This window comes from Momordica charantia (assembly GCF_013281855.1).
Source record: "Momordica charantia cultivar OHB3-1 chromosome 7 unlocalized genomic scaffold, Mcharantia_2.0 BLBB01000007.1, whole genome shotgun sequence".
Taxonomy (NCBI): Eukaryota; Viridiplantae; Streptophyta; class Magnoliopsida; order Cucurbitales; family Cucurbitaceae; genus Momordica; species Momordica charantia.
The window spans coordinates 572,095-596,111 of record NW_028275165.1 but is presented as its reverse complement, the minus strand read 5'-3'; the positions used below and the strand labels follow the sequence as shown (position 1 = coordinate 596,111).

Sequence of the window (24,017 nt, the reverse complement as noted above, 5' to 3'; positions counted from 1 at the left end):
TGTCTTATTTTTTTGGGATCCAGCCATGACCTAGATTTCGAGTTGTCAATTGAGATATGTCTATTTTTCAAAAAAATTTATTATTCTAACCATTATAGAGAACAACGATACCAACATACTCCCATTTTGATTTAAGCCATTGTAAAATTGTTAGCGGTAACGGTAACGATAATGATAACGATAATGATAACGATAAAGATAATACCAACCATGATAGTGATAATAACAATAATGGTACCAATAATAACGGTAACAAGTATAGACAAACATATTTAAATTTTTTTTATTCCTTAGGTTGCTCTTAAAAAAAAATTCTTCAAAATTTTTTTTTCCTAATTATGATTCCTTATTTTTCCTTTCAACTTTTTTCAAACAGGATTATTTATTTGTCTTCCAATTTTATTTCTATCTTTAAAATATTTAGCAAATTTCGAAGAAGACGGTTACGTTGCTGGTCAGATGTGAGACCCACCGTCAAGAAGAATATCACTGGAAGATAAAGGAAGAGAGCGAGAGACAAGGGAGAGAGGGAACCAGAGAGAGACGAGGGAGCGAGAGGGGGAGAGAATTTGGACGTCTAATTTAATTTAATTACTTCACAATCTATTTATATAAATATAATGATTAAATTTCCTAAATTATTGAATAAATATTTAAGTGAGTAATTTCAAATATTTTAAAATAAAATGTGTGTTTATCTTATTTATCTAAATGATTATTAATAAAATTTGATTAATTTAAATGAAATCAAAAATAAAACTAAAGATTCTTTAATTGCAAGAGAGTATCGAGATTTGAAAATCGAAATCGCTTCTGATGAGATTTTTTTATGAAAATTAAAAAGGAAAAACTCAAGCTATAAGAAAGTAGAAGATTCTGTATACCGAGAGAAAAGTGATGGGAACAACAATGAAGAATTACACTTGATACGGTGGATTAGTTGAAGAATATCTTACCAGATCAAACTACATTAAGAATGGAAAAACTGAGAAGTTCTTCTTCTTGAACAAAGAATGTGTGGGGTTCTTCGCTATTATTAGTGTTTTTTTACCAAAAAAAAAAAAGAAATAAAGAAAGGTAAATTTGTAATGATTTGATTTATTTTTTGTTTTCTGGTATTCAGTTATTAACTTTATGCCTTCTGAATTATTGATATTAATATTTACCTAGTGATATTTTTTAATCTTTGCCCATTAATTTATTCTTCTTTCTTCTTTTGGTTTTTAGAAGGTAAAATTCATTTTTTTTTGTTTTCTTTGTTTAAAAAATTGAAAAAATTTGAGTATATAATAGTATATTTTACATTCTTGTAAATAATACGTATTCATTTATCCTTTATCTTCTCCTTTCAGGATTGTCTATATATTTAGACTTCAGTAACGAGAATAAGAACTATCTGGTTCTCTCAAACCTTAGTTTCTACAGTAGAAAAAATTGACTGTTATTGTGAAAATTATATTGCACTTGTTCCATTCTTCATTTGCTGAAAAGCTGCCTCTCATCGGAGACAAATATATACTTTTTAATATTTTGATAGGGGAGCTGGATATTCTTTTCATTTTAGTCCTTCTCCTTGGAGGTGGTGTCATTTGAAAATGTCAGCAAATTTTCTTTCTTCCAGAACTACCAGACTACCAGTGTTCTATATTTCACGTCAGGTCACAGAGTTGGAAAACTGTCCATTTATTATTCTGGCGTAATTAAAAAGTGGAGGGTTGGCAAAAGCGAAAGAAAAATAAAAGAGAGAATTATCAGCTAGAAATAGGATGTGCTGTTTGGGGAATATGTAAGAAAATATGATCATAAAGTGTTCTAGGGACAACAATACATTTCACACACAACACACAAAGTGAGTGTTTAAAGAGGGAGATCCTCTGCTTATTTTCACACTCAAACGCGGTTCAGATAGTAGTAATTGCACACTATCAGCAATAGTTACCAATACTGAGTAGACAAAGCTGCATCACACTTGGCTACTGATCATGGAGACGCTTCTTATACCTCTCAAAGCTCCAGGACTAGATCTATGATGCACATAATGAAAGTTAGTTAGAGTTGGTTCAAGAGTCAGGGCAGTCACACTTGTCTCTCTAATAATTGGTTAAATAATGCAGTGAACAAATAATATTATATTATAGCAGATAAAGGTAAAGGGATTAGCTACTGCTCATCGTTACTGTGCATCTTTTGTAAGATGAGCATAAATACTAAATCAGGACTACAATGAGTAGGAGTTTAGTCGTGTAATATAATAGTGTTAATTTGTAGCTTGCAGGTGCTGATATTGGTGTCTATGAGAACTATATGGGACTTCTAGGTGAAATGTTGGGAACTAGGAAATGGTGAGTCTGTTAACTTACAGTCTTCATCTGAATTAATCCAGCGTTCCTTGTTGTCATTTGGGTCAGAGCTGTTTAGTCCATAATGTGGTGGAAATTGATTTTTGATGCGTCGAAAGCTTGGTTTCGAGAGTGTTCTCTGAGGATAAATCATGATGTCCTCATCAGATGTCTGCTCTCCATTGTTGCAACAACCATCATGGCTTGCTTTCTTCTTTTTCTGAACCTTTTGGTGCTTATCAGACTTCTGTATGATTGTTGAGCTTTCAGGGTGAACTTTTCTGTGGAACATGTGAAAGATCTGCAAGACACATACCATGTGTTGAAGAAACTTACAATTTCTTATAGTTAGAAAAATAGTAAATTTCCAATTGGGCTCAGTAGTTTTCTAAGGTAAATAAGGTATCTGAAGCTTTAAATAATAAAAGAGTTGGAAAGGCAATTATTTGGTAAAGGCCGGACAGTAATTTTATCTGTTTAACTCAAGGTCAATACGAGGAATCAAATTGGCCGGAGCATCCTTAATATTCATGCCAATGATTGGGTTCTGAACAAATTTGTGTAAATCCTTATTCTTTGTGTTGAATGCTCCCGGGTACGATCTTATAGATCTCTGTTGATCACTCCACGGATATGTTCTTATTGATCTCTCTGATATGGTCTTCTAAAACATTGGAAAGCAAGGGTTAAGTTTAAAAATTATCATAGTTTGTGGCATACCTTATGCAGTTTTGTTTCTGCTGAAGCAGAATCATTGAATCCATCAACAGCTGCTGCAGAGCTCCGGGAAGAAGCAGACAACATTCTTTTCTTCAGTTTCTTTTTCATCAGGTGCATGGCAGATTTATCAATATCCTCTTCAGGTCGCTTGTCTTCCTTGTCAAATTTCGCACCTGCATTCTCCTCAGCTATTTTGCTCCTCTGAAACAGTTCGCCAAGGGAGGTCCTATTTTCCTTTTTTGCCACTGTTGTTGTCTCTGACAATTCAATGGCTGACCCAAAAAGATATCCCTGAAGGGGGCAGATGATGCTCCCATTCATATTGCTTTCTAGGCCATCCATTGGCTTGCCACTGAGGGTAATTGTGCTACCATGGCTGCTCCTTCCCATGCTGACGTGACTGTTTCTTCCAGAAGAATCATTGTATCCGTCATCCTTAGTTTCTGCTCCAAGAACCTTTTCCAACTCATCATTAATAAGCTTTAGTTCATTTTCAGTTACTTCAGTTTCTTTTTCAGTTATATTCTCGACGGAGATTGAGAACTTTGGTGTCATTGGGTCACTGATGACTTGATCGGATCCAAGAGTTCCAATTGCAAGGAAGCCATGGAAAATCTCAGACATTGGATGAGATGATTCATCTTCGTAGTCGTCTTCTCCTACTTCTGATTCTAGACCAGCGAAAGATTTTCGAAGGTGCTGTTCTCGTTGGACTTGCTTGAAAGGTTTAATGCTTGACTTCGAGATGTATTGCTGATCATCAAGCGATTGTTGGCCTAAAACAGTACAATTACAAGAATGACCCATAAAGATACATTTGAAGCAACTTTCTCTCTTTCAGGCTTACCTAGGAGTGTCTCTGTTGCAGTGTATCAACAGGAATTTCATGGTTTATTTGTAATTTCTGGTTATAACTCTATGTTTTCTTCTGTCAGTTAAATGCAATTGATTGATCAAAGAAATATAATTGGCAGATTACTTCCGCACAAGACTTGCATGTTTGAAATATATGCCAATGGCATGAATTTTCAAGTTAAAAAATCACCTATCAGACACTACAGATTCTATTCAGTAAGTCAGCATCTAGTGATGATGCATGCTCAACCTTACAGAGATATACTAGTGGAAAGTATTTACCAAGTGCAAAATCTTTGAGCGGTTCACCACTGTTCTGCCGAAACTTACGGTGCATCCAACCAAGTAGCTATGGGAAAAAGACATAATATCATTTAGCATTTAGATAGAAGCACTCTACAAGGTTTAATCCAGAATAAACTTTACCTTCATCTTTCTGGTTGTGCTTCAGAAACCTGAGTTTTGATGTCTTCAGTTTAGAGGGGTGATGAGAAAAAAGTATTTTCCATAGTTTAGCTCATTGCTTATTTATCAATAGAATGTCAAACTCTTACTGCATACCTCCAATAGTCTGAGATGATATAGGTAAAGGAAACATAGGGATAGTTACAAAAGAATTGGTTGGCTTATGCTAAGCCATTCAAGTGGCCGAATGGATAGTGGGTCCTGGAGCACCCTTCTGGAAGCTGTTCATTCTATCTGAGAAATGTGACTAGTTTTGATTTTTCGTACTTGGGTGGTGGTATCGACTCTCTCCAAACCTGAGGAAACATCTTCCATTCTTCAAAAAACATATTGTTACTGTTTAAAGATGTTTTTAAACATTCTCTTTTAGTTATATTTAATCAGTTTTAACTTTTTAAGTACCTTAATTTCTTTATGTTGTGTATATAGTTGTGCTTTCTACACAAACATGTTTTGCACATGCCTCCATGGGAAAATGATAGTTCATTCTTATAATTGTAACAACTTCACTATGATTTGGTGGGCAGAGCCCAAAATGACTGGTGGGGTCTCTGGAGAATATTGTGTTGGACCAAAATAGGTGCAAAGATAATTGAAAACGAAGTGGATCGTTTCTCATCAGGGGCACTACTGCATTAGCTGACCTGGAAAGGTAGAAGAGACTATACATTGTGTTACATATTTTTTATTTTAAAATTTGAAAGGACTCTTCAATGTCTTATTTTCATATATGATTCCTATTAAATCTATATGTTGGATCATGCATTAAGTTGTGGATCTTTGCAGTAAAAGATCTTTAATAGTAGATGCCATTTTGGTCTCCCTGACACCATTTTCTTTATGTTTGTAAGCAGAACCATCTCAGATCAGATCTGATATAACATACAGGTTTGGTTGCGCTTCTGATCTTTATTCCCTAACAATGGCCATGATTCTAGCATTGTTGTTGGTAACCTCAAATTGTGTCGACAATTTTATAAGAGAGTTTCAATTTATAATGTCTAATTCATGTGCTTGTTTCCCTGCTTAAAAATAGGCGATAACCAGTGTTTAGGCTTCATAATATGATCTCAAGAACCATTTTGGAATATTTCTTTGAGAAGAAAATATAAAAGGAAAAAGCTGTGCCTGGGTCCCATGTGTTCGTCAATTACAACTTCAAGTTTCTGAAACATTATATGATAGGACAGAAAAATTTACTCTTGTGGGTATCAGCTAGTTCTTGTTTGTTGTTCATATTTATTGTTAACTTTCAGTAGCATCCCTTCCTTGTGGAGCACGGCTAAAGCCACCGGTGAGATTGGGTAATAAAAAAGAAGAGAAGGAAGTAGCTTATGAACTCTGACATTGGTTGTGAAGTACATAATATGGGAACGCAAACTCTTTAATTTTTTCCCTTTTAACTGTAATAATGATTTGTGAATGATCATCTCCGAGGTGTCAGAACTGGTCAAAAAAGTCTTCTTCTGAGCTTTTTTACAAGAGAAAATATTCTTCCTTGGAAAGAAATTGATTTGATCTCAGTTCTGTCACTATATTTCTGAACCCTTCTCAAGTCACATCCCTTGAGGATGAGAATGATGTCATTTGCCTCAAGTGTGTCAGTGGGAACTCAAAGAAGATGGAAATTTGAACAGTTTGATTGTAATATTACCTTGATTTATATGTTTTATTAATTTCAGGCTGAAGATTTAGGAACAAAGGCTTCAGATTTCATTAAGGTGGGACTACGATGTACAGTGCCATGCGAAAAAAAATACTTTTCCATACCTCTATGAGTTTGAGAGTGATGATTTTATGTCAAATCAGCATAAATTTCCAGCTGATAACTTGGCATGCTCTATTTGTTTTTAGTTTTCAACCTGGTAGATTGATATTTAAATCTTAAGGTGATTAGATTTGCATTAGATCTGGTGAACAGAGTGGGAAAGATGCAGGGGGGGGCCATGCTCTATGAACTTGCAAACTTTCTGAACATGAGGATAGGTTTTTACTTGTGATACAAAATCTTGTCAAATCAAACTAAAATGATTGGTCGATCGACGTTTAGACGTGTTCATACTAACCCTTTTCACTAAATTCACTTCATGGAGAGATTTTTCATTCAGCGGTACGACGAATTGGTGGCAGAGATATTTAGAAGGATAGAACAATCATAAAACATTTCAGAGTTATAGATGCTAAATTGGTCAATCTGAGCAATAGTTCAACTATACATCTTCGACCAACAAAAGGTCGGATGTTCGAATTCCACCCAAACAAAAAAGAAAAGTATAGAGACTACATCGAAACGGGCCAAAAATGTAATTTAATCACAATCTTTCACTAGACAGATTGGTAGACCATGGGAAAAAGTGAGCATTTTATTATCATCTGATTCTGGGACCTGAGAAACTTTTTGTGCCGACTTTTGTTTTTAGGAACCAAACATGAAACTAAAATCCGAATGTCTTGTCAGTGACATGAGGGAAAACAACTATGTTGTAGACAAACTGTGCCACATATTTATCCTTTTTTTATCCTTTTCCTTTTGACCAACACCCCAAAAGGGCCTTCCACTGGGATGTGAATATATGCACTGAACATGTTGTGTTATGAATCTCTTTGTCTAAATGCAATAGCCCTCATTCATTTATGATTTGTACATGTAAAAAGCAAAGCAAAGCAAAGCAAATACCCCTCCCTCTCTGTGATGTGATTATGCAATGAACATTAATCTGTTTGTCTAAATGCTTTTCAACTTTCATTTCTGGCTTCAACCCTACTTTTTAAAGCAGCCTTTGAACTCTTCTTCCCTGTTGATTTGAATGTGAGGCTGAACTTTTGCAGGCTGATTGAGATTATTATTGAAGAACATTGCTTGCCTCTCTTGTTTGGGCAGTGGAGAGAGATTGAGACTTGACACTCAATTTGCACCTCACAGTTGGATGGATGAGGTAATACTGTTGCATGTTTCCTTGTTGAGGCTCCCATTAGTTTTGAACTCGACTCGGAACTTTTTAGTACTTCCAAAGTAGCGTGGAAACATCGTTTTGGAACTAATATTTAGCTGCATTACCGACATCTGAAATAACGTGGAATATACTAAATAAAATCATGAGTAGAATGTTGATGTCGGTAGATGTAGATGATAGTATTATAATCTCTCAAGGGTGGCTCGAGTTGGGATGTTCGTAGGTACCTTCTAAAGTATTAAGTTTAAGTTCATAATTGGTGAGTTTAATAATTTAAAACCCTTGTTACCTCTCGGAGCTGGTGTTCCGGTGGGCAAAATTGTCACAAAGATTAGTGGGAATAGGCAATGAATATAATATAATGTAGGGAATCGTCTCCTAATACTAAAGAACGATTTTATATCATTATATTTATATCATTATAATATAATATAACTCTCAAGATGGTAAGAAATGTTAATGTATTAGTCAGTGATTACCATACTTTATCAATATTTAGATTAATAATCTATTATGTGAATCAACCATTATTGCAAAATGTTAAAAAACAAATTAATCATCATCATTAGGTCAATTGATGATTAATGAGATATTTTTGAAGAAATTGCTAGATTCACATTTTTTTGGAATATTTATAATTACTTTTTATATAAAAAAAATATATTTACAAATATTTTGGAAATGTGAAAATTTCAAAGATGTAGTCTCATCCTATGTTTTGCATTAGGCTAAATAAATTTAGTCGATGAGTTTTTTTTCCTCCATTAATTTCTTATATTTTAACATTTTTCAATTTAGTCTCTTACCATTATTGAATGTTAAAATCGATTCATAATAAGCATCCAATGGTATAATGCTTAGGAGAAAAAAGAAACTCGAAATTTCTACTCATTTCTTAGAAATTTGAAAGATGTATAACAAACTTTCTTGGATGACATTTTTACACAAAAATTTTCACTTCACCAAATACTATACCATATAAGTTGATTGTTAGTCAATTTTAATATTTATAAGTGAGATACTAAATTAAAAAAATGCTAAAGCATTAGGGACTAAAAACATATGTTTAACATTTACATTATTAACTTGTGCACATTTTTCACAAAACCATAGTTTAAAATGTAACTTCTTGCACCACCATGAACTTAGCATAGCAGTAATTAATACACGTCTTTGATATCATGAGTTCGGATCTCCTCACGCCACTTGATGTATTAAAAAGAAAAATTATATATACATACACACACATATATAGATAACATATATACATACATACGCAAACATATATAACTCGGGCTAAATAACGTACAATTAAATATTAATTGACAGAATTTATGATTAATTTTTAATTGATTGATCACTGGTAGATAATTAAATTTTTTCAAATTTTATTATTGAAGCATTACCAATAATTATTAGCATGATCAAAGTTCAAATTCCCGTACCTCACATTTATTGTACTAAAAAAAATACTATCAATAGTTTTGTTTTCTCCTTTCAATAACTAATTACTTGTTCTCATGATTTGCAATGGAAAGCAAAAAAAGGGATGGTAAAAATTATTACTGCAGAAATGCCTTTAAGTGAAGTTTTGCTTTTAAAAAATAGCATATTCAATCACAGAATTTAAAAAAAAAAAGAAAAAAAAAGAAGCTCAATTGAAATCTCGTTGACATTGGATGTGCTAGTAAATAAGATCCAAATTCCCATTAACAAAAAAAAAAAATAATAATAATAATAAATAATTCCTATTAAAGTATTATGATAAAAAAGGAAAAAGATTCCAAATTTACCTATAAACTCGTGACCAATTTTATTATAAACTTTCAAATTCATCAAATTAGACCTTAGAATTAAATAAGTATTGTAAGATTTGGATCGAAGAATTATAGAAAAATGACATTATAACTAGATTTTTGTTAAATTGACGAGCTTTGAGAGATTTATATTCAATGGTTAATATTGTGGGTAGATTTTGTTAAGAATCTTATACATTGATTTGCTAAAGTTTGATTTTCGTTGAAACTTGTGGATTTTGAGAGATTTTTACAATGATTTTTATTAAAAGTAACGAGTGAATGTAACAAAAGTCTAACATAAGGAAAAAATTACAATTCTTATCTTAATTTAAAATTTAATGTAGTGGCCAACCTAAACATAATTCATTAAGACATATATTTTCGATCAAAAGTCGTGAGTTCAAATTTCTATCTCCACGTATTGTTGAACATAAAAAAAAAGTTAAATTTAATAAAATTAAATATTTAGTATAAAATGTAATTTACCTTATCAAGTTCATGCCACGTAATGGATGTAGGCCCCTTAAATAACGACCTGTGTAAAATAAACATGGAAGAGAAATTTTAAGAGAAATAAATAATTCAATGATTTGATAAAAAAAATATTACTATGGTTTGGGAGAAAATAAGAGTATCAACTCGGACACTAAAGTGAAAGTGTGTTGAATCAAGAACATTATATATGTGTAAAATTATAAAATTCATTTGTGAGGAGTTACCTAAGAAAAAAAAGATTCTCGAAGGAGCTTGTCCTGAATTCCTGCATGGTCTAGTAATATATAGACAAGTGTTTTTTTTTTTTTTTTAAATTTTGCATAATTCCTACATGGTCTACTCGTCTCACACAGGAATTCAGGAGGAGTTCCCTCCTGAATCTTCGGGAGGGAAGTTTTATCTATTACGTAATTGTACAACTATATATAGTTGTAGTTTTTCTCATTTGAAATATCAAGTATTCTCATTTGAGTTTCTCCTGCTCTCAAAGAATTCTCTTTTCATTTGTTCTTGTTTGTGTTAAAAAAGTTATGCCAGATTCGAGTATTTTGAGGTTGTTGTTCTACTGGAGTTAATCGTTGTATCTTGTTGAGACGATCGATGTAGTCTGCTAGCAATTGTGCAGAGCGAATAATTGTCTTCAGGTCAGAATATTGAAGTGTGTCTTGACTATATTTATCAAGTTTTGGGGTTCACCAAGTTGTCAGTATCTGTATTGTTTGCATCCAGTTACGTTATAAATTGTTTGTTAGTGTTATTCAATTTACATATACAATGTATATTTACCCAACAATCTGAATCGAAAGGCCCAATGGATTGTGATTTCTCTACTGGGCTAAGTCATTTCAAGACAAGGCATTTATGATAAAGATGATGAACTTTAATAGAATGATTTGAAGTTCTTACTGAGTGGAAGCGTACAGTACCAAACACGAGATAGATCTTCTAAAGAACCACAACTAAAAAAAGAGGTGGAAATGTCATATAAAGTCATCCTAAAGACTAAAGAGATGGATGATACCAATCACCTAACATTTTGCCATTCTCCAAAGGAACCTTGAAAACTTCTTGAAGAAGTTATTTCATTCACACAAATCTTTTTTAAATATTTAAGCCTCTGTCAACTTTATTTTACTCTTTTTATTTATTTTTTGTTATGTTTCTTTAGATGTTCTTCGTATAGAATTGTTCGTTACGTAATATATGAACTATTCTCAATCCAGTTAGATCAATAAAATAATTTACAGTTGAACCAACTTTACAATTCTGGTAAGTAAACACAGTCTAATTGTTTTAGAATATCTTTTTTCTAATCATCTCAGTAGCTCGAGGTATGAACACCTCTCAATAGACGTTTAGATAATACATGGATGAATCAAAGTTGAAATTACAACAAAAATAATATTTAGACATGAATTTATAACCTAAAATCAGTAAATTTAACAAATATTCTATCTGGTGACAAGAACAAATCCCAAATATTGACCAGGGCAAATATCCATTTCAAATAAAACTCCACAAACAGTTGACTTTAATTTTGGTATATCTTAATTGTTCATACAAACTCCACAAACTCCATTTTCTTATATTAACAAATCAAAGGATGGTTCCACATAATCCGAGTAAAGCTATCATCTTCTACCATTCACAGCACCAATTTGAAGTAACCATTGTTTTGATTTTGAGGTACCAAAAGCCTTCTCTCTCTCTTCCTCATTCTGTTTTTCTTCCGTAATTTGAATTTTATTTAGTTATGGAGCTTTGATATTGCAACAGTATTGTGCATTAGTTGTAATTTACACCCAAAATAACATGAAGAACTATTGATGGTAGGTTTAGAACTGGGTGCGTTTTGTTTCAGTGTTCTTGAGTGGTTTCTGCTTTGTTCTATGTTGTGTTTTGCATTAGGAAAATATCAACGCCATGGAAGATGGAAATTGTGACTTTGAAGAGAAGGAAGTGGTGGAGGATTCTGATGACGAACACCAAGTGTTCGATGAAATGCCTGTTAGAGCTCGACAGTTTTATTTTGTCAAACTTTTGCCACTTGAGAACCCAAATACAGATGCCATGATCAAGAAGGCTGAAGAGACGATTGAAAAGACGAATCGAGATCAAGTTCTGATAACCCAGAAGATAAGGAGAAGAGTGGTATATGACAAGAAACCATAGTCTTTCTTTTTGGAACATTTTAGTCAACTCTCCTGGTTTGTCTTTAGGCCATGTGAGCTTTCAATAATGGAGGATTAGTATTTTCATTCATTTGATTTGACAATTCAGTTTTCCTAGATGAGGTGATGATGGTATCATAACACGTTGAGTTCTACAAAATTTTGTATGTAGATGGATAGCGATGATGTGAGCTCGAAATTGTGCAGATTAAAGTACTATGAATATGATAACGGTGAACTCAACCTGGAATGGCACAGAGAGAGATGGGATATCCTGCATCTATCACTAGACAAACTGACTTTTGCAAACAATGCATATAAAGAGAAATCGACAAACTCGTGCTTGTCGGGAGGGGAACTTGATAAGCAAGTATGGTTGATTGAACTCTAAACTTTCTAGTGTGTTTTATTGTGACTTTCTATAGTTTCTCAATCTTCATCGTCTTATGCAATGTACGTATTTATCGATGTGTGAGCAGAGACTGTCTTTCTTGATGGAACATGGCCGTAAAAATATGGCTGATGAGAGAAAACTATTAAGGAAGATAAGCGCAAGCCAAGGGAAGGATGGTGGCACAACAGTAGAAGAACTCCATGCTCCTGTAAAATTCAATATGAAGCATGAATTGAACATTTAGTTCTACTTTTGATTTCGTATCCTGTGGATGAATGATCATATCTCTTTGAGTTTTTGGGTTTGTGCGAACAGATTCAGCAACTGCGAGAGCAAATGTGCTTCAATTATTGGCAGTACGAGAAAACCTCCAACGACTACATTGCTCGTGAAAAAGCAATTCTCAAAGACATAAAACAACATAAAATTGCTAGGGAGATTGCTATTGCTAATGCTGTTGTGAATGGAAAATTGTGGAACTCCTTGGGCTCACAAGAAGCCATACAAGCAGAGGTAAGAGCGATACAGAAAATGTAGAAGATTTACTGAACTGTTAACAACACAATATTTCTGTAAATTACCAGCTTCAGGAACTCGACTACAATTCAGATGAGCTGAGGGAAGATCAGATAAGAGTAAATGCCAAAATTAAGAAGGTAAAGAAAGAACTAAAGAAGGTAGAAAAGGATATAAGTTCTCTACAAAAATGCTTGAATGATACAAATCGCAAAAACGCCGCGGCATACAACACCATTCTTAAGCTGAAGAAGCAGTATGGAGAGGAGGTATATATGATAACTAGTCACTTACAAACTCTTAATTATTTTATTGCCAACCAAGTTTAGAAATCTGGGTTTGTATCACTTTACTTACAGAGCATGTGCATCAATGAGAAGTTCTGGTCTCAAAAGGAAGAGATGCATATGTTGTGTCATTGATATCTTATATCGATGAGAGACACCGAGATTCTTCCTATTTTCAATGTTGGTTCATTTGTTTCGATCATTATATCGTTAATTACATAATTATTCGTTGGCTTTTCTTGAACTAGAGATCCATCGTATTGATATATTGTTTTTGGTATTTTATGCGTTAGAATGCTTGCTATTACCAACACCATTCCTTCATGGAGAAAGTCGAAGTTCTTGCTAAGAAGAAAGACATTGCAGCAGTTCAAGAATTAGCTCAAGAACAGGTTGATCTAATAGAATTGCCCATTTGGCTATTGCAATTAGGATTTTGGGAACTTCTGAAGGCTAATTTTTCCCCCTACAAACAGGTGGAAAATTTTATGCAGAAATGGAAAAATTGTCAAGATTTCAGAAATGATTACAAAAAGAGAGTCATCTCATCTCTAAACAGTCGACACCTCGACATCGACGGGAGGATGATCACCAATCAGAAGCCACGGGACGACGACACTCGAAAAGTTATTAAACTGGAGGCGCTTTCGAAAACTAGATTGAAATGGTCGATGAAAGATGCTGAAGATCCCTTTGAACTTGTGTCTTGATGAAACTAATACAATAAATGTTTGTTCTCTCTGCAAAAGATGTATTTGTCTATGAGATGATCTGTACCTTAGAATTTTTCTTTTTTCGGAAGCCTATGATTTCAAAAGAAAAGCCAAACCAATAACAACGTAAGAGAATAACTTTTTTTTTTTCCGAAAAACAAATAACTAGATATATTTCAATAGCTTTATTTTAAAAAAATAAAAAACAAAATTTGAATATCCCATGCAACTCTCCTTAGACTTGGTAGATGCTTTTTGGATCAGCCTGATTAAAAGGACCGTGGACCCAGCATCTTAGATAAGAATAACAAAGCAATTTATATATTCCTTATATTATGTTTTATATATTTAAAAATAGTAAATAATTTTTTTTCTTCTAAAACATATTTTTATATTTCATATATTATTGTTTATGGTTAATATTTTTTTAAAGAATCGATATTTACCCTAAACATTCAATTTCAACAAAATACACCTTAAACTTAGACAAGTAATGCAATATTTACTTAAAACATGAAAATTGTTGCAACTTTTATGAGTTTTCATTTAAAGAATCGTTAAAAAAAGTATTATTATATTTGCGAATTATAGAACGTATGTTTGGTATGAAATTGATAGAATTTAGTGAATGACATTAGAATTGTTTTTTTTCCCTTTTTTTTAGTTTTAAATTTTTTAGTTTTGGTAAAGTTATCAAAGGATATATATATATATATATATATATATATATAATCTGTTCTCCAAGGAGAAACAAAAAATAGTTAATATAATTTTTTTAAACCTAATAAAAGGTGCCTTCAAAATGAAATCATTAAAAATTTAGAATTTTAATAACTTTATTGAGAAAAAAGGGGAAAAAAGTTATCATTCAAAATTCACTCACTGTTGTGAAATTAATAAGAAATAAGGATTCCTTTTGAGAGTGTTAGCCTCCAATAAGTTTTATAGCTTACGAGGGACGAGCCACATCAAGTCTTTGATCAACAAGGGATGAGCAAAAGCTCGGAGAACAAGCCACATCAAGAAATGAATCTTAATTTTAGGACGACGAACTCTTTTAATCCAGTCCATATAATATCTGTTTGAAGAGCTCGAAAAAATACATCTCAAATACACCACTGAATAGGTATGAGAGGATTAATGTCAGACCTAAAAAAATTAATGATTGATTTAACCCTTAAAAGCAATTTACTCGAGGAGCTTTCCTTCGTTTTCATTTTCAATTACGAAAAAAATAAAGTTTAGGATATCTAAAATCAATAAATTTTATAATACCCACCTCAAAGTTAAAATTGTTCTTTTACCTTCTCCCTTTTTTCATTTTCCTTTTATTTATTTATTTTTACAACAAATGGAACAAAAGGTTGACCTGCAAAAGTGACTCATTTCCTTTGAATTTGATTTATATATTCAAACTTACGTGGGGAGCAAGTAGTCAGATAAGAGCAAAACAGATTTACTTTACATTCTTAGAATGATTCCGTTCCAATATAATCTGAATATATCTACCATCCTCTCCCTTTCACAGCCCGAATTTGAAGTACCCATTGTTTTAATTTTGAGGTATCAAATCCATTCTGTCCCTTCATCACTCTGTTTTTTCTTCTGTAATTTGAATTTTCTTTAGTTATGAAGCTTTGATATTGCAACAGTGATGTGAATTAGTTGAAATTTACTCCCGAATGATTATGAATCTGATCTTAATTTTAGACAAAGAACAGCGCCATGGGAAAAGGAGGTTGTCACTTTAGAGAGAAAAAAGTGGTGGAGGAAGGGCTAGAAGTTGATTATTCTGATGATGAACACCAGGTGTTCGATGAAATGCCTGTTCGAATCCCACCCTTTTTGTTGCCACTTGAGAACCCAAATAGAGATGCCATGATCAAGAAGGCTGAAGAGAAGATTGAAAAGACGAATCGAGAGCGAATTCTGATTGCTCGGAAGTTAAGGGAAAGAATGGTTTGTGAAAAGAAGCCATGGTCTTTCTTTTTATAACATTTTTGTCAACTCTCCTCGTTTGGCACTAGGCCATGTGAGCTTTCAGTAATGGAGAATTAGAACTTCCATTGGTTGGACACAGTGATAAATTACAAGTTCAAGAACCTATTATACTAGACACAAAGCTCAAAGTTCAGGGTCTAAACGTGTAATTTGATGTTGTTTGTAGAAGCATCGCACGGAATTGAGCTGGGTAAAGTACTGCAATGACAATGAAATCACCTTATGGAACAGATAGAGATTGAATATCCTGCATCTATCACTAGATAAACTGACTTTTGCAAACAATGCATATAAAGGGGAACCGGTTAACTCGTGCTTGTCAGGAGGGGAAGTTGATAAGCAAGTATGGTTGTTCGAACTCTAAACTTTCTTCACAATTTCATTGCGACTATTTAGAGTTTCTCGATCTTCTTCATCTGATATTTGCCGACGTATGAGCAGAAACTATCTTTCTTGATGGTACATGGCTGTAAAGACATGGCTGATGAGAGAAAGCTATTAAGGGAAGTCAATGCAAGCCAAGAGAAGGATGGTTGCATGACAGTAGATGAACTCCATGCTCCTGTAATATTCAACATTAAGCATTAATAGAACATTCAATTCTACTTCTGGTTTCAAATCCTGTGATCTTTAGTAATTGATGAATCATCATCATCTGATCTTAAGTTTTTGGATTATATGGACAGATTCAGTGCCTGCAACAACTAATACAAAAGTCCGATGATGATGTTGCTCGTAAACAAGCCATTCTCAAGGACATAAAACAACATGAAATTGCTAGGGAGAGAGCCATTGCTGATGCTGTTGTGAATGGAAAATTTTGGAACTCCTTGGGCTTGAAAAAGGCCATTCAAGCAGAAGTAAGAGCCAAACAATAAACTGTAGGAAATTCATTGAACTATATAACTAACTTATAATTAAAAATTGTGCCATGTTTTTGGACATCAAAAGTTGCAGGCGCTCAACACCAGTTCAAATGAGCAAAGAGTGAAAGCAATGGCCAAAATTAGGAAGGTAGAAAAGAACATAAGTTCTCTAGAGAAACGCTTAAAAGATACAAATCGCAAAAAGAGTGAGGCATACAACACCATTCTAAGACTGAAGAAGCAGTGTGGAAAGGAGGTACATGAAACTTGGTCACTTCCAAAATCTAATTACTTTTATTTGCTCAATTACTTCAATTTTGCACTCAAAACATGCTACATGAAGTTTACAAGTGTGGTAATAGAATCAAGTGTGGTAATAGAATCTTGATTCTATTATTTATATTTGGAGAGGAAATTACAAGTGAAGGGAGAATTCAAGAGTTCCCTATTCTCTCCAAACAACTATTTCTTCAGATTGGTTATGTTTTTCCTTGTTTCACATGTACATAGCCTACACAACCAAATGCCTTTAGGTTTGAGAGATTTGGTGGGAAGCCTTTGAGCGTTTTTAGAATAAACCTTCCAAATTGGGGGTTTATCATGTGGATTTGTACCACTTCGTTAACAATCTGTGCATAAATGAGAAATTTTGATTGAAATAATTCTGATTTATGGATGCTTATAACAGGTTGAATTGTGTTTGTTGTGTCATTGGATATCTTATATCTATGATAGACACAAAAATTCTACCTATTTCCACTGTTGCTCGACGTTTAATTGTATAATTGGTTGTCGATTTCCTTCAAGCATTCTCTGTTGCACTGATATATTGCTTGTGGTATTTTACGTGTTACAGATGCTTTCTACTACTGATACTGTTCCCTCATGAAGAAAGTTGAAGTACTGAATAAGAAAGATATTGCAGCTGTTGAAGAATTATCTCAACTATAGTTTGTTCATTAGCTTGCACATGCTATTGCAACTGAGATTCTCATATTTGGAAAATTGATCTCTTTCCCTGACAAACAGGTGAAAAGTTCATACAACAGTGAAACAGTTGCTGAGATTCAAGAACGATTACAAAAAAGACACTCGAAAAGATAAGTCAGAGGTGCTCTCTAAAACTAGATTGAAATGTTTGACGAAAGATGCTGAACTGTAAGTTAACTAAAATTGCAAGTTTGATTCTTTTAGTTTTTGAATTTGTCTAGTCAAGTCCTAGAAATCCTAGTTTCTAGGAAGTTGTTAGGGTTATTTTTTGTTATAGTCAAGTCAACTAGGTAGGATGCTATTCTTATGGCTAGTGGAGTAGTTGCCTGTTATGTGAAATTAGTTGAGTCTATTTTTAGACTTAAGAGTGTGTATAAATATATAACATCATTGAATGAAACTTACACTTTCCCACTTTCTCATTTCTCTCTCAATATTAAGAACTACAGAACCAACCCTGTAGACTTCCGTACTTATAAAACTAATGTGTAATAAAAATGTTAGTTCCTTTGCACATTCTCGAGGTTTTCTTTTTGGTTGATGAAATGACGACATTAACGCTAGTGAATTTGTAGCTCGTTTCAAGAAATCTGTTTTAATGTGAATGCTAAGACGATGCTACAATCATGGAGCATTCAATACACAATATGGTTGGAAAATGACCTCCCACTTCTACCGTGAGAATAAACAAAAAGAGTAACGGAGAAGTTAAATCACGACTCACGGAAAGAAAATCTACTATGCTACCAATATTACAATCATATAGAATTATCTCAATCACTCACAGCTTAATGCTATTCTTAGCATTTAAGACCCAAAATGTGCAACGTTTTATTTAAGACCCAAAACTTTAAATGCAATGCTATCAATTGAACTGATAAACATTAGATTTTTACTATTTCTTCTCATTAAATATTTTCTCAATTGGGATTGAAACAGTAAATCTCTCACTACTGCCTATTGTAATTAGCTTTATGGAGGCATTATAATTATGAACAGAGTGGCTCACATTAATTGGTTATGACATATTGAAGTCTATAAAACTTCAAGAACAGAACAATATTAAAAATTTTCCCAAGATAAAGAGTAAATATATGGTCTTTTTAGAGGCATATTTTCTTCACAATTCTTGTTCTTATAATATAGTTTTGATGATCAAAGTTTTGTAATTTTGTCATTATAAAAGTTAAAATCTTACACTATCATGCTCGTTCCCGTGTACTTGTAGAGAAAAAAGGGACAATGGAGCGCTTTACACTTTTTTGGTACTTGTTAAAGCAACTTTGACAATTAAATGAAAAGGTTGAGATGACGAGCTATGGACGAGTTTAGTTTGAGTAGATACTGTGATATATGATGCATTTATTATGAATAAAACTTACCTGCTTCTTTAACCGCTACTCAAAATAGTAATTGGAAGATATCATTCGTTACATGAATATTCACCTTGTGATCGCTGGACGTTAGACTCATCGTGTAACGCGATCTAATATTGAGGAATGTGATCATACGTTAATGTGTCTGCGTGGAATACAACTGCCCTATTATTGGAAGATAGCATCATGTTGGTCTTACATGTGATCACTTACACAATGTCCCTTATAAAACGCGATCGTTAGCCTTAACACAGTGATCGTATACCTGATGCTTATACTTAACATGTATACCATATGAAAAGACAACGATATAACGTGTTAAGTTATCCCCTTCGATAAGTCAACAATAATAAGACGTCATGTTTATTAATGTTATCTATACATACCAGTATGTACACATGTTAAAATATAAGCATCGTGTAACATGATCTTATTACTAGTATCGTGATAGGGCTAACAATTGCATTTTATAAGGGGCATCGTGGGAGTGGAAAACTAACATGATCTTATCTTCCACGTGACTTGAGTGATTGTGTGGATGAAAGTACAATGTTATATTTCACGTGGATGTATTAAGTTTATGATTCAGTTTCTCATTTATTAGATCTAGCGATTGAATATGTCACGTCAGTCTAACTATGAGATACTAAATGAGGTGTTAGTTGAACGACCATATTTAAACCTATTTTGAAAACTCATCAACCAAAAATGCACGATCATCACGATTTTAAAACATAGCGACCAAAATGACCTGTAGACGAAAGCTCAAGTACCAAAAGAGTATTCTCTCTCATTTGTTAACTTTTATATATTTATTTGGATCAAAGGGCTCATATTGAACCAACCAACAGTTGACTTTTTACAAAATATTTTCCATAACAGACTTGGCGTGGGGAGCAAGTGCTCATCGAAGAACTAACAAATTCTCTTCATATTCTTATATAAACCGATCAAAGGATGGTTCCATATAATCCAAGTAAAGCTTCCATCATTCACAGTACAAATTTGAAGTTCCCATTGTTCATTTTGAGGTATCAATCACCTCCTCTCTCTTCCCCACTCTGTTTTTATTCTGTCTTCTGTAATTTGAAATTCTCTGTGGTTATGAAGCTTTGATATTGCAGCAGTAATTTGAATTTGATGTTAATTTTAGAACTGGGTGCATTTTGTTTCTGTGTTTTTGAATGTTTTCCGCTTTGTTCTATGTTGTTTTTCGCATTAGGGAAAGAACAGCTCCATGGAAGAAGGAGATTCTGGCTTTAGAGAGAAGGAAATGGTGGAGGAAGAAGGACCAGTAATTTCGGGTGATGATTCTAACGATGAGCACCAAATGTTCGATGAAATGCCTGTTAGAGTTCGACAATTTTATTTTGTCAAACATTTGCCAGTTGAGAACCCAAAAACAGATGCCATTATCAAGAAAGCTGAAGAGACTATTGACAAGTTGAATCGAGATCAAGTTGTGATGGCCTCGAAGATAAGGGAAAGAATGGTATGTGAAAAGAAACTATCATCTTTCTTTTTAGAACATTTTAGTCAACTCTCCTGGTTTGGCGCCAGCCCATGTGAGCTTTCAATTATGGAGTAATAGATTCTTCCTTCATTGGACAAATCAGTTTCCCTAGATGAATTGATGATGGTTTACAACAATTTTTTCTTCTCTTTTCGAGAATATTACATCACAAATGCAAAATGAGGATTTCAAACGTAGAAGGGCAGAAGATATCTTAACTACTGAGTTATAGTTAAGTTAACGGTATATAACATATTGGATATAATAAGTTTTATTTGTAGATGGATCGCGATGAGGTGGACTCAAAATTGAGGAGGATAAGTTACTATGAAACCAATGAACTCACCCTAAAATGGCAAAGAGAGAAATTGGATATCCTGCATCTATCACTAGACAAACTGGCTTTTGCCAACAATGCGTATAAAGGGAAACCGATTAACACGTGCTTGTCAGGAGGGGAAGTCGATAAGCGAGTATGGTCCTTCAAACTCTAAACTTTCTTCTGTATTTTGTATCAACTTTTTAGAGTTTTCCAATCTTCTTTGTCTTATACAAGATATTACTAACGAACGTGTTAGCAGAAACTGTCTTTCTTGATGGTACATGGCTGCAAAAACATGGCTGATGAGAGAAAGCTCTTAAGGGAAGTCAATGCAAGCCAAGGGAAGGACGGTGGCATGACAATAGATGAACTTCATGCTCCGGTAATATTCAACATTAAGCATTGTTCTACTTGTGTTATCGGATCTAGTGATCTTTTGGATGAATTGTCATATCTCTTAAATTCCTGGATTTGTATGAACAGATTCAGCGCCTGCAACAGAAATTATGCTTCAACTATTGGGGGTACAAGAAAACCGATGATGATCTCGCTCGTGAAAAGGCCATTCTCAAAGACATAAAACAACATGAACTTGCTAGGGAGAGAACTATTGCTGATGCTGTAGTGAATGGTAAATTATGGAACTCGCTAGGCTCAAAAAAGGCCATTCAAGCAGAAGTAAGAACCAAAAGGAAAACGTAGGAGATTTATTGAACTGTGTAATTTATAGACTGATTTTTTACGTCAAAAGGTGCAGGTACTAAACAAAAGATTAGACGGGCTAAGGGAAGAACAAGTGCAAGTAAATGGCAAAATTAGGAAGGTAAAGAAAGAGTTAGAGAGGGTAGAAAAGGATATATGTTCTCTACAGCAACGTTTCAAAGACGCGAATCGCAAAAAGGATGAGGCATACGACACCATTCTTAGACTGAAAAAGCAGTATGGAGAGGAGGTATGTATAACTGGTCACTTGCAAACTCTTAATACTTCTATTGCTGAGTTACTTCAAATTTGCTCTCAAATCATGCTACATCAAGTTTAGAAATCTTGCTTTGTACCTCTTTGTTTGTGGAGTGGGAGCACAAATGAGAAATTTTGATCGAAAAAGAAGAAATGCTTATGTTTTGTCATTGATTTCTTGTAGGGGCCCTGGCATATATTGCAAAACAAATCCAATTAATTGCAAATGTAACCGGAAAAAAAGAATTAAAAGAACCACCCATAAAAGGACTAAAATAGTCTTGAAACGTCTATCAGTGGTAGACTAGGTCAATTGTCATTAATAGACGTCCATTTCATAGACTATATCATTGATAGACAAATAAGTGATAGACTACATCAACGTAGCCTATTTTCAAGGTTTGTCATTGGTTTAGATCATTGATTACGTAATTATCTATAAATGTTTTTTGAATATGATATTCGTTGCATTAATATATTGTCCGTGGTATTTTACTTGTTTAGAATGCTTGCTACTACCAATATCGGTCTCTCATGAAGAAAATCAAAGTACTTGCTGAGAAGAAAGACATCGCAGCAATTCATGAATCATCTCAAGAACAGGTTGAAAAGTTTATGCAGAAATGGAACAATAGCCAGGATTTCAGAGATGATTATGAAAAGAGAGTCGTCCCATCTCTAAACAGTCGACACCTCGAGATTGACGGGAGGATGATCGCCAATCAGAAGCCACAGGGTGACGACAACACTCGAAAAGTTATTAAACCGGAGGCGCTTTCTAAAACTAGATTGAAATGGTTGATGAAAGAAGCTGAAGATCCCTCTGAACTTTTGTCTCGATGAAACTAGTTCAATAAAATGTTTGTTCTCTTTGCACATATATGCTTCAAGTTTCAGCTTTGATTCGTTTGTTTCTTATATTTCCATTTCCGTAAGTATTTTAGTTTTCTGTGTGATGATCATGTTCAAAAGTGTTCATATTGTAAAGTGATTTGTAAAGCTATAAAAGTACTTTTCTGTGATATAATTTGCCTCTTCAGATTTTTTTTTTTGTTTGTTTTTTGTCTAGAAGCCTATCCTTCCAAAAGAAAAACATTCCATTTTTCTTAAAAATAAAACCAATGACAATGTAAAATAATAAGTTTTTAGAAAATGAAAGGGCAAATATCGACATAGCTTAATGGTAAATTATATCTACTATTTCTCTCTAATGTCTCTACATTCGGGCTTGGAAAAATGAGAATTGAGGTCGTGGTTGGAAATTCAATTTACTAGGAGAAAATCTTGTATTTAGTTTTCAATAGAGTTAAAATCGTACCTAGTTGTATACTTTATATGTATTTTTATCAATTAGTTTAAATAATTTAATTTTAAATATATTTAATACCTTAACTTGCCAAGTTTTTTTCATCAAATCGAACATAAGTGTTGTTACTTTTACCTTTATCAAATTTCTGTCTATTTACCCACTAATTTTAATAAAATATATATAATATTCAAAGAGCTCACTAATTTAATAAAAAATCAAGTTGTGTACAAAATTGAGTTTGATTAACCCTCGAAATTGAGCACTAAATAAATTCGCTAAAATGTACAAATTCCAACAAAAAGTTAGCCCTACCCTGTCAATTTCGTACTAAATATATGTTTTATAATCTATGAGACATGTAAAAATATTTTTTTCATCTATTCTTCAAATGAAAATCTATTAAATGATAAAAATTGCTAACATTTTTTAAGTTTAAGACGAAGATTACAACACTATGAATTTAATGTGCAACTTAATGAAATTGAAAGTTTAAAATAAAAAATAATATATCATATCAAGTCGAAAATAAAATTTGATATTTTTCCTTACAACTTTTTTTTAGATGTTTGCAAAAAGAAAATAAAAAGCTCATTAATAGTCTTTTAAATTCTGATTTATTAATAAAAAACAACAAAATTAGTAATTTACTTTTAAATGATGTGAAATTCACCTAAGTTCAATCATTTAGCCTAAAAGAGAAATCATCCCTTTTCAAGAAAACAACACACAACGAAATTCATAGTCAACATTTCAGACAAAGTCAAAGTAGAAAAGGAAATTTATTCCTCTACTGCATCCAAAAAATGTCGAAAAGAAATTTCCTCCCATCCCCCGACCCAAAGGTCATTTCGAATCCGAATCGAGTCGAACCTATTGAAAATTTTGTCATTCCAAGTGTCTCCCACATGATTTTTGAGGCACTCTACTCCTTTCATTTTGAAATAGGACATCACATTGGCTACTTAGTTTTAA

General features: G+C 33.2%; 3 protein-coding genes and 1 pseudogene across 5 annotated transcripts; 3 read left to right on the top strand and 1 right to left on the bottom strand.

Annotated features, from left to right (window-relative positions):
* Window positions 1-1,748: 1,748 nt before the first annotated feature.
* LOC111022563 (protein LAZY 1) lies at window positions 1,749-4,479 on the bottom strand. The gene is made up of 5 exons (XM_022299722.2): window positions 4,341-4,479; window positions 4,197-4,263; window positions 3,060-3,835; window positions 2,361-2,640; window positions 1,749-2,024 (listed from the first exon to the last, which is right to left on the bottom strand). Exons 1-5 carry the CDS (start codon window positions 4,344-4,346, stop codon window positions 2,005-2,007), a joined length of 1,149 nt encoding a protein of 382 aa, XP_022155414.1. The 5' UTR covers window positions 4,347-4,479; the 3' UTR covers window positions 1,749-2,004.
* Window positions 4,480-10,950: 6,471 nt separating this feature from the next.
* Window positions 10,951-13,760, top strand: LOC111022559 (proton pump-interactor 1). The gene is made up of 9 exons (XM_088126576.1): window positions 10,951-11,322; window positions 11,379-11,418; window positions 11,536-11,778; window positions 11,971-12,168; window positions 12,278-12,400; window positions 12,508-12,705; window positions 12,777-12,977; window positions 13,289-13,387; window positions 13,472-13,760. Exons 1-9 carry the CDS (start codon window positions 11,231-11,233, stop codon window positions 13,703-13,705), a joined length of 1,428 nt encoding a protein of 475 aa, XP_087982702.1. The 5' UTR covers window positions 10,951-11,230; the 3' UTR covers window positions 13,706-13,760.
* Window positions 13,761-15,073: 1,313 nt separating this feature from the next.
* On the top strand, window positions 15,074-17,979 carry LOC111022580 (uncharacterized; annotated as a pseudogene). The gene is made up of 7 exons (XR_015792165.1): window positions 15,074-15,271; window positions 15,419-15,667; window positions 15,876-16,052; window positions 16,151-16,273; window positions 16,396-16,569; window positions 16,661-16,831; window positions 17,432-17,979. The product of XR_015792165.1 is annotated as an uncharacterized LOC111022580 (transcript).
* Window positions 17,980-19,784: 1,805 nt separating this feature from the next.
* LOC111022582 (proton pump-interactor 1-like) lies at window positions 19,785-22,612 on the top strand. 2 transcript variants are annotated; one of them, XM_022299744.2, is made up of 7 exons: window positions 19,785-19,972; window positions 20,164-20,433; window positions 20,736-20,927; window positions 21,036-21,158; window positions 21,260-21,454; window positions 21,528-21,728; window positions 22,241-22,612. In XM_022299744.2, the coding sequence occupies exons 2-7, from the start codon at window positions 20,179-20,181 to the stop codon at window positions 22,577-22,579; spliced, it is 1,305 nt and encodes a 434-aa protein (XP_022155436.1). In that variant the 5' UTR covers window positions 19,785-19,972; window positions 20,164-20,178; the 3' UTR covers window positions 22,580-22,612. The 2 variants fall into 2 exon arrangements, with proteins under 2 accessions (XP_022155436.1, XP_022155437.1); XM_022299745.2 differs by lacking the exon at window positions 19,785-19,972 and having other exon boundaries at window positions 21,534-21,728.
* The last annotated feature ends 1,405 nt before the right edge of the window (window positions 22,613-24,017 follow it).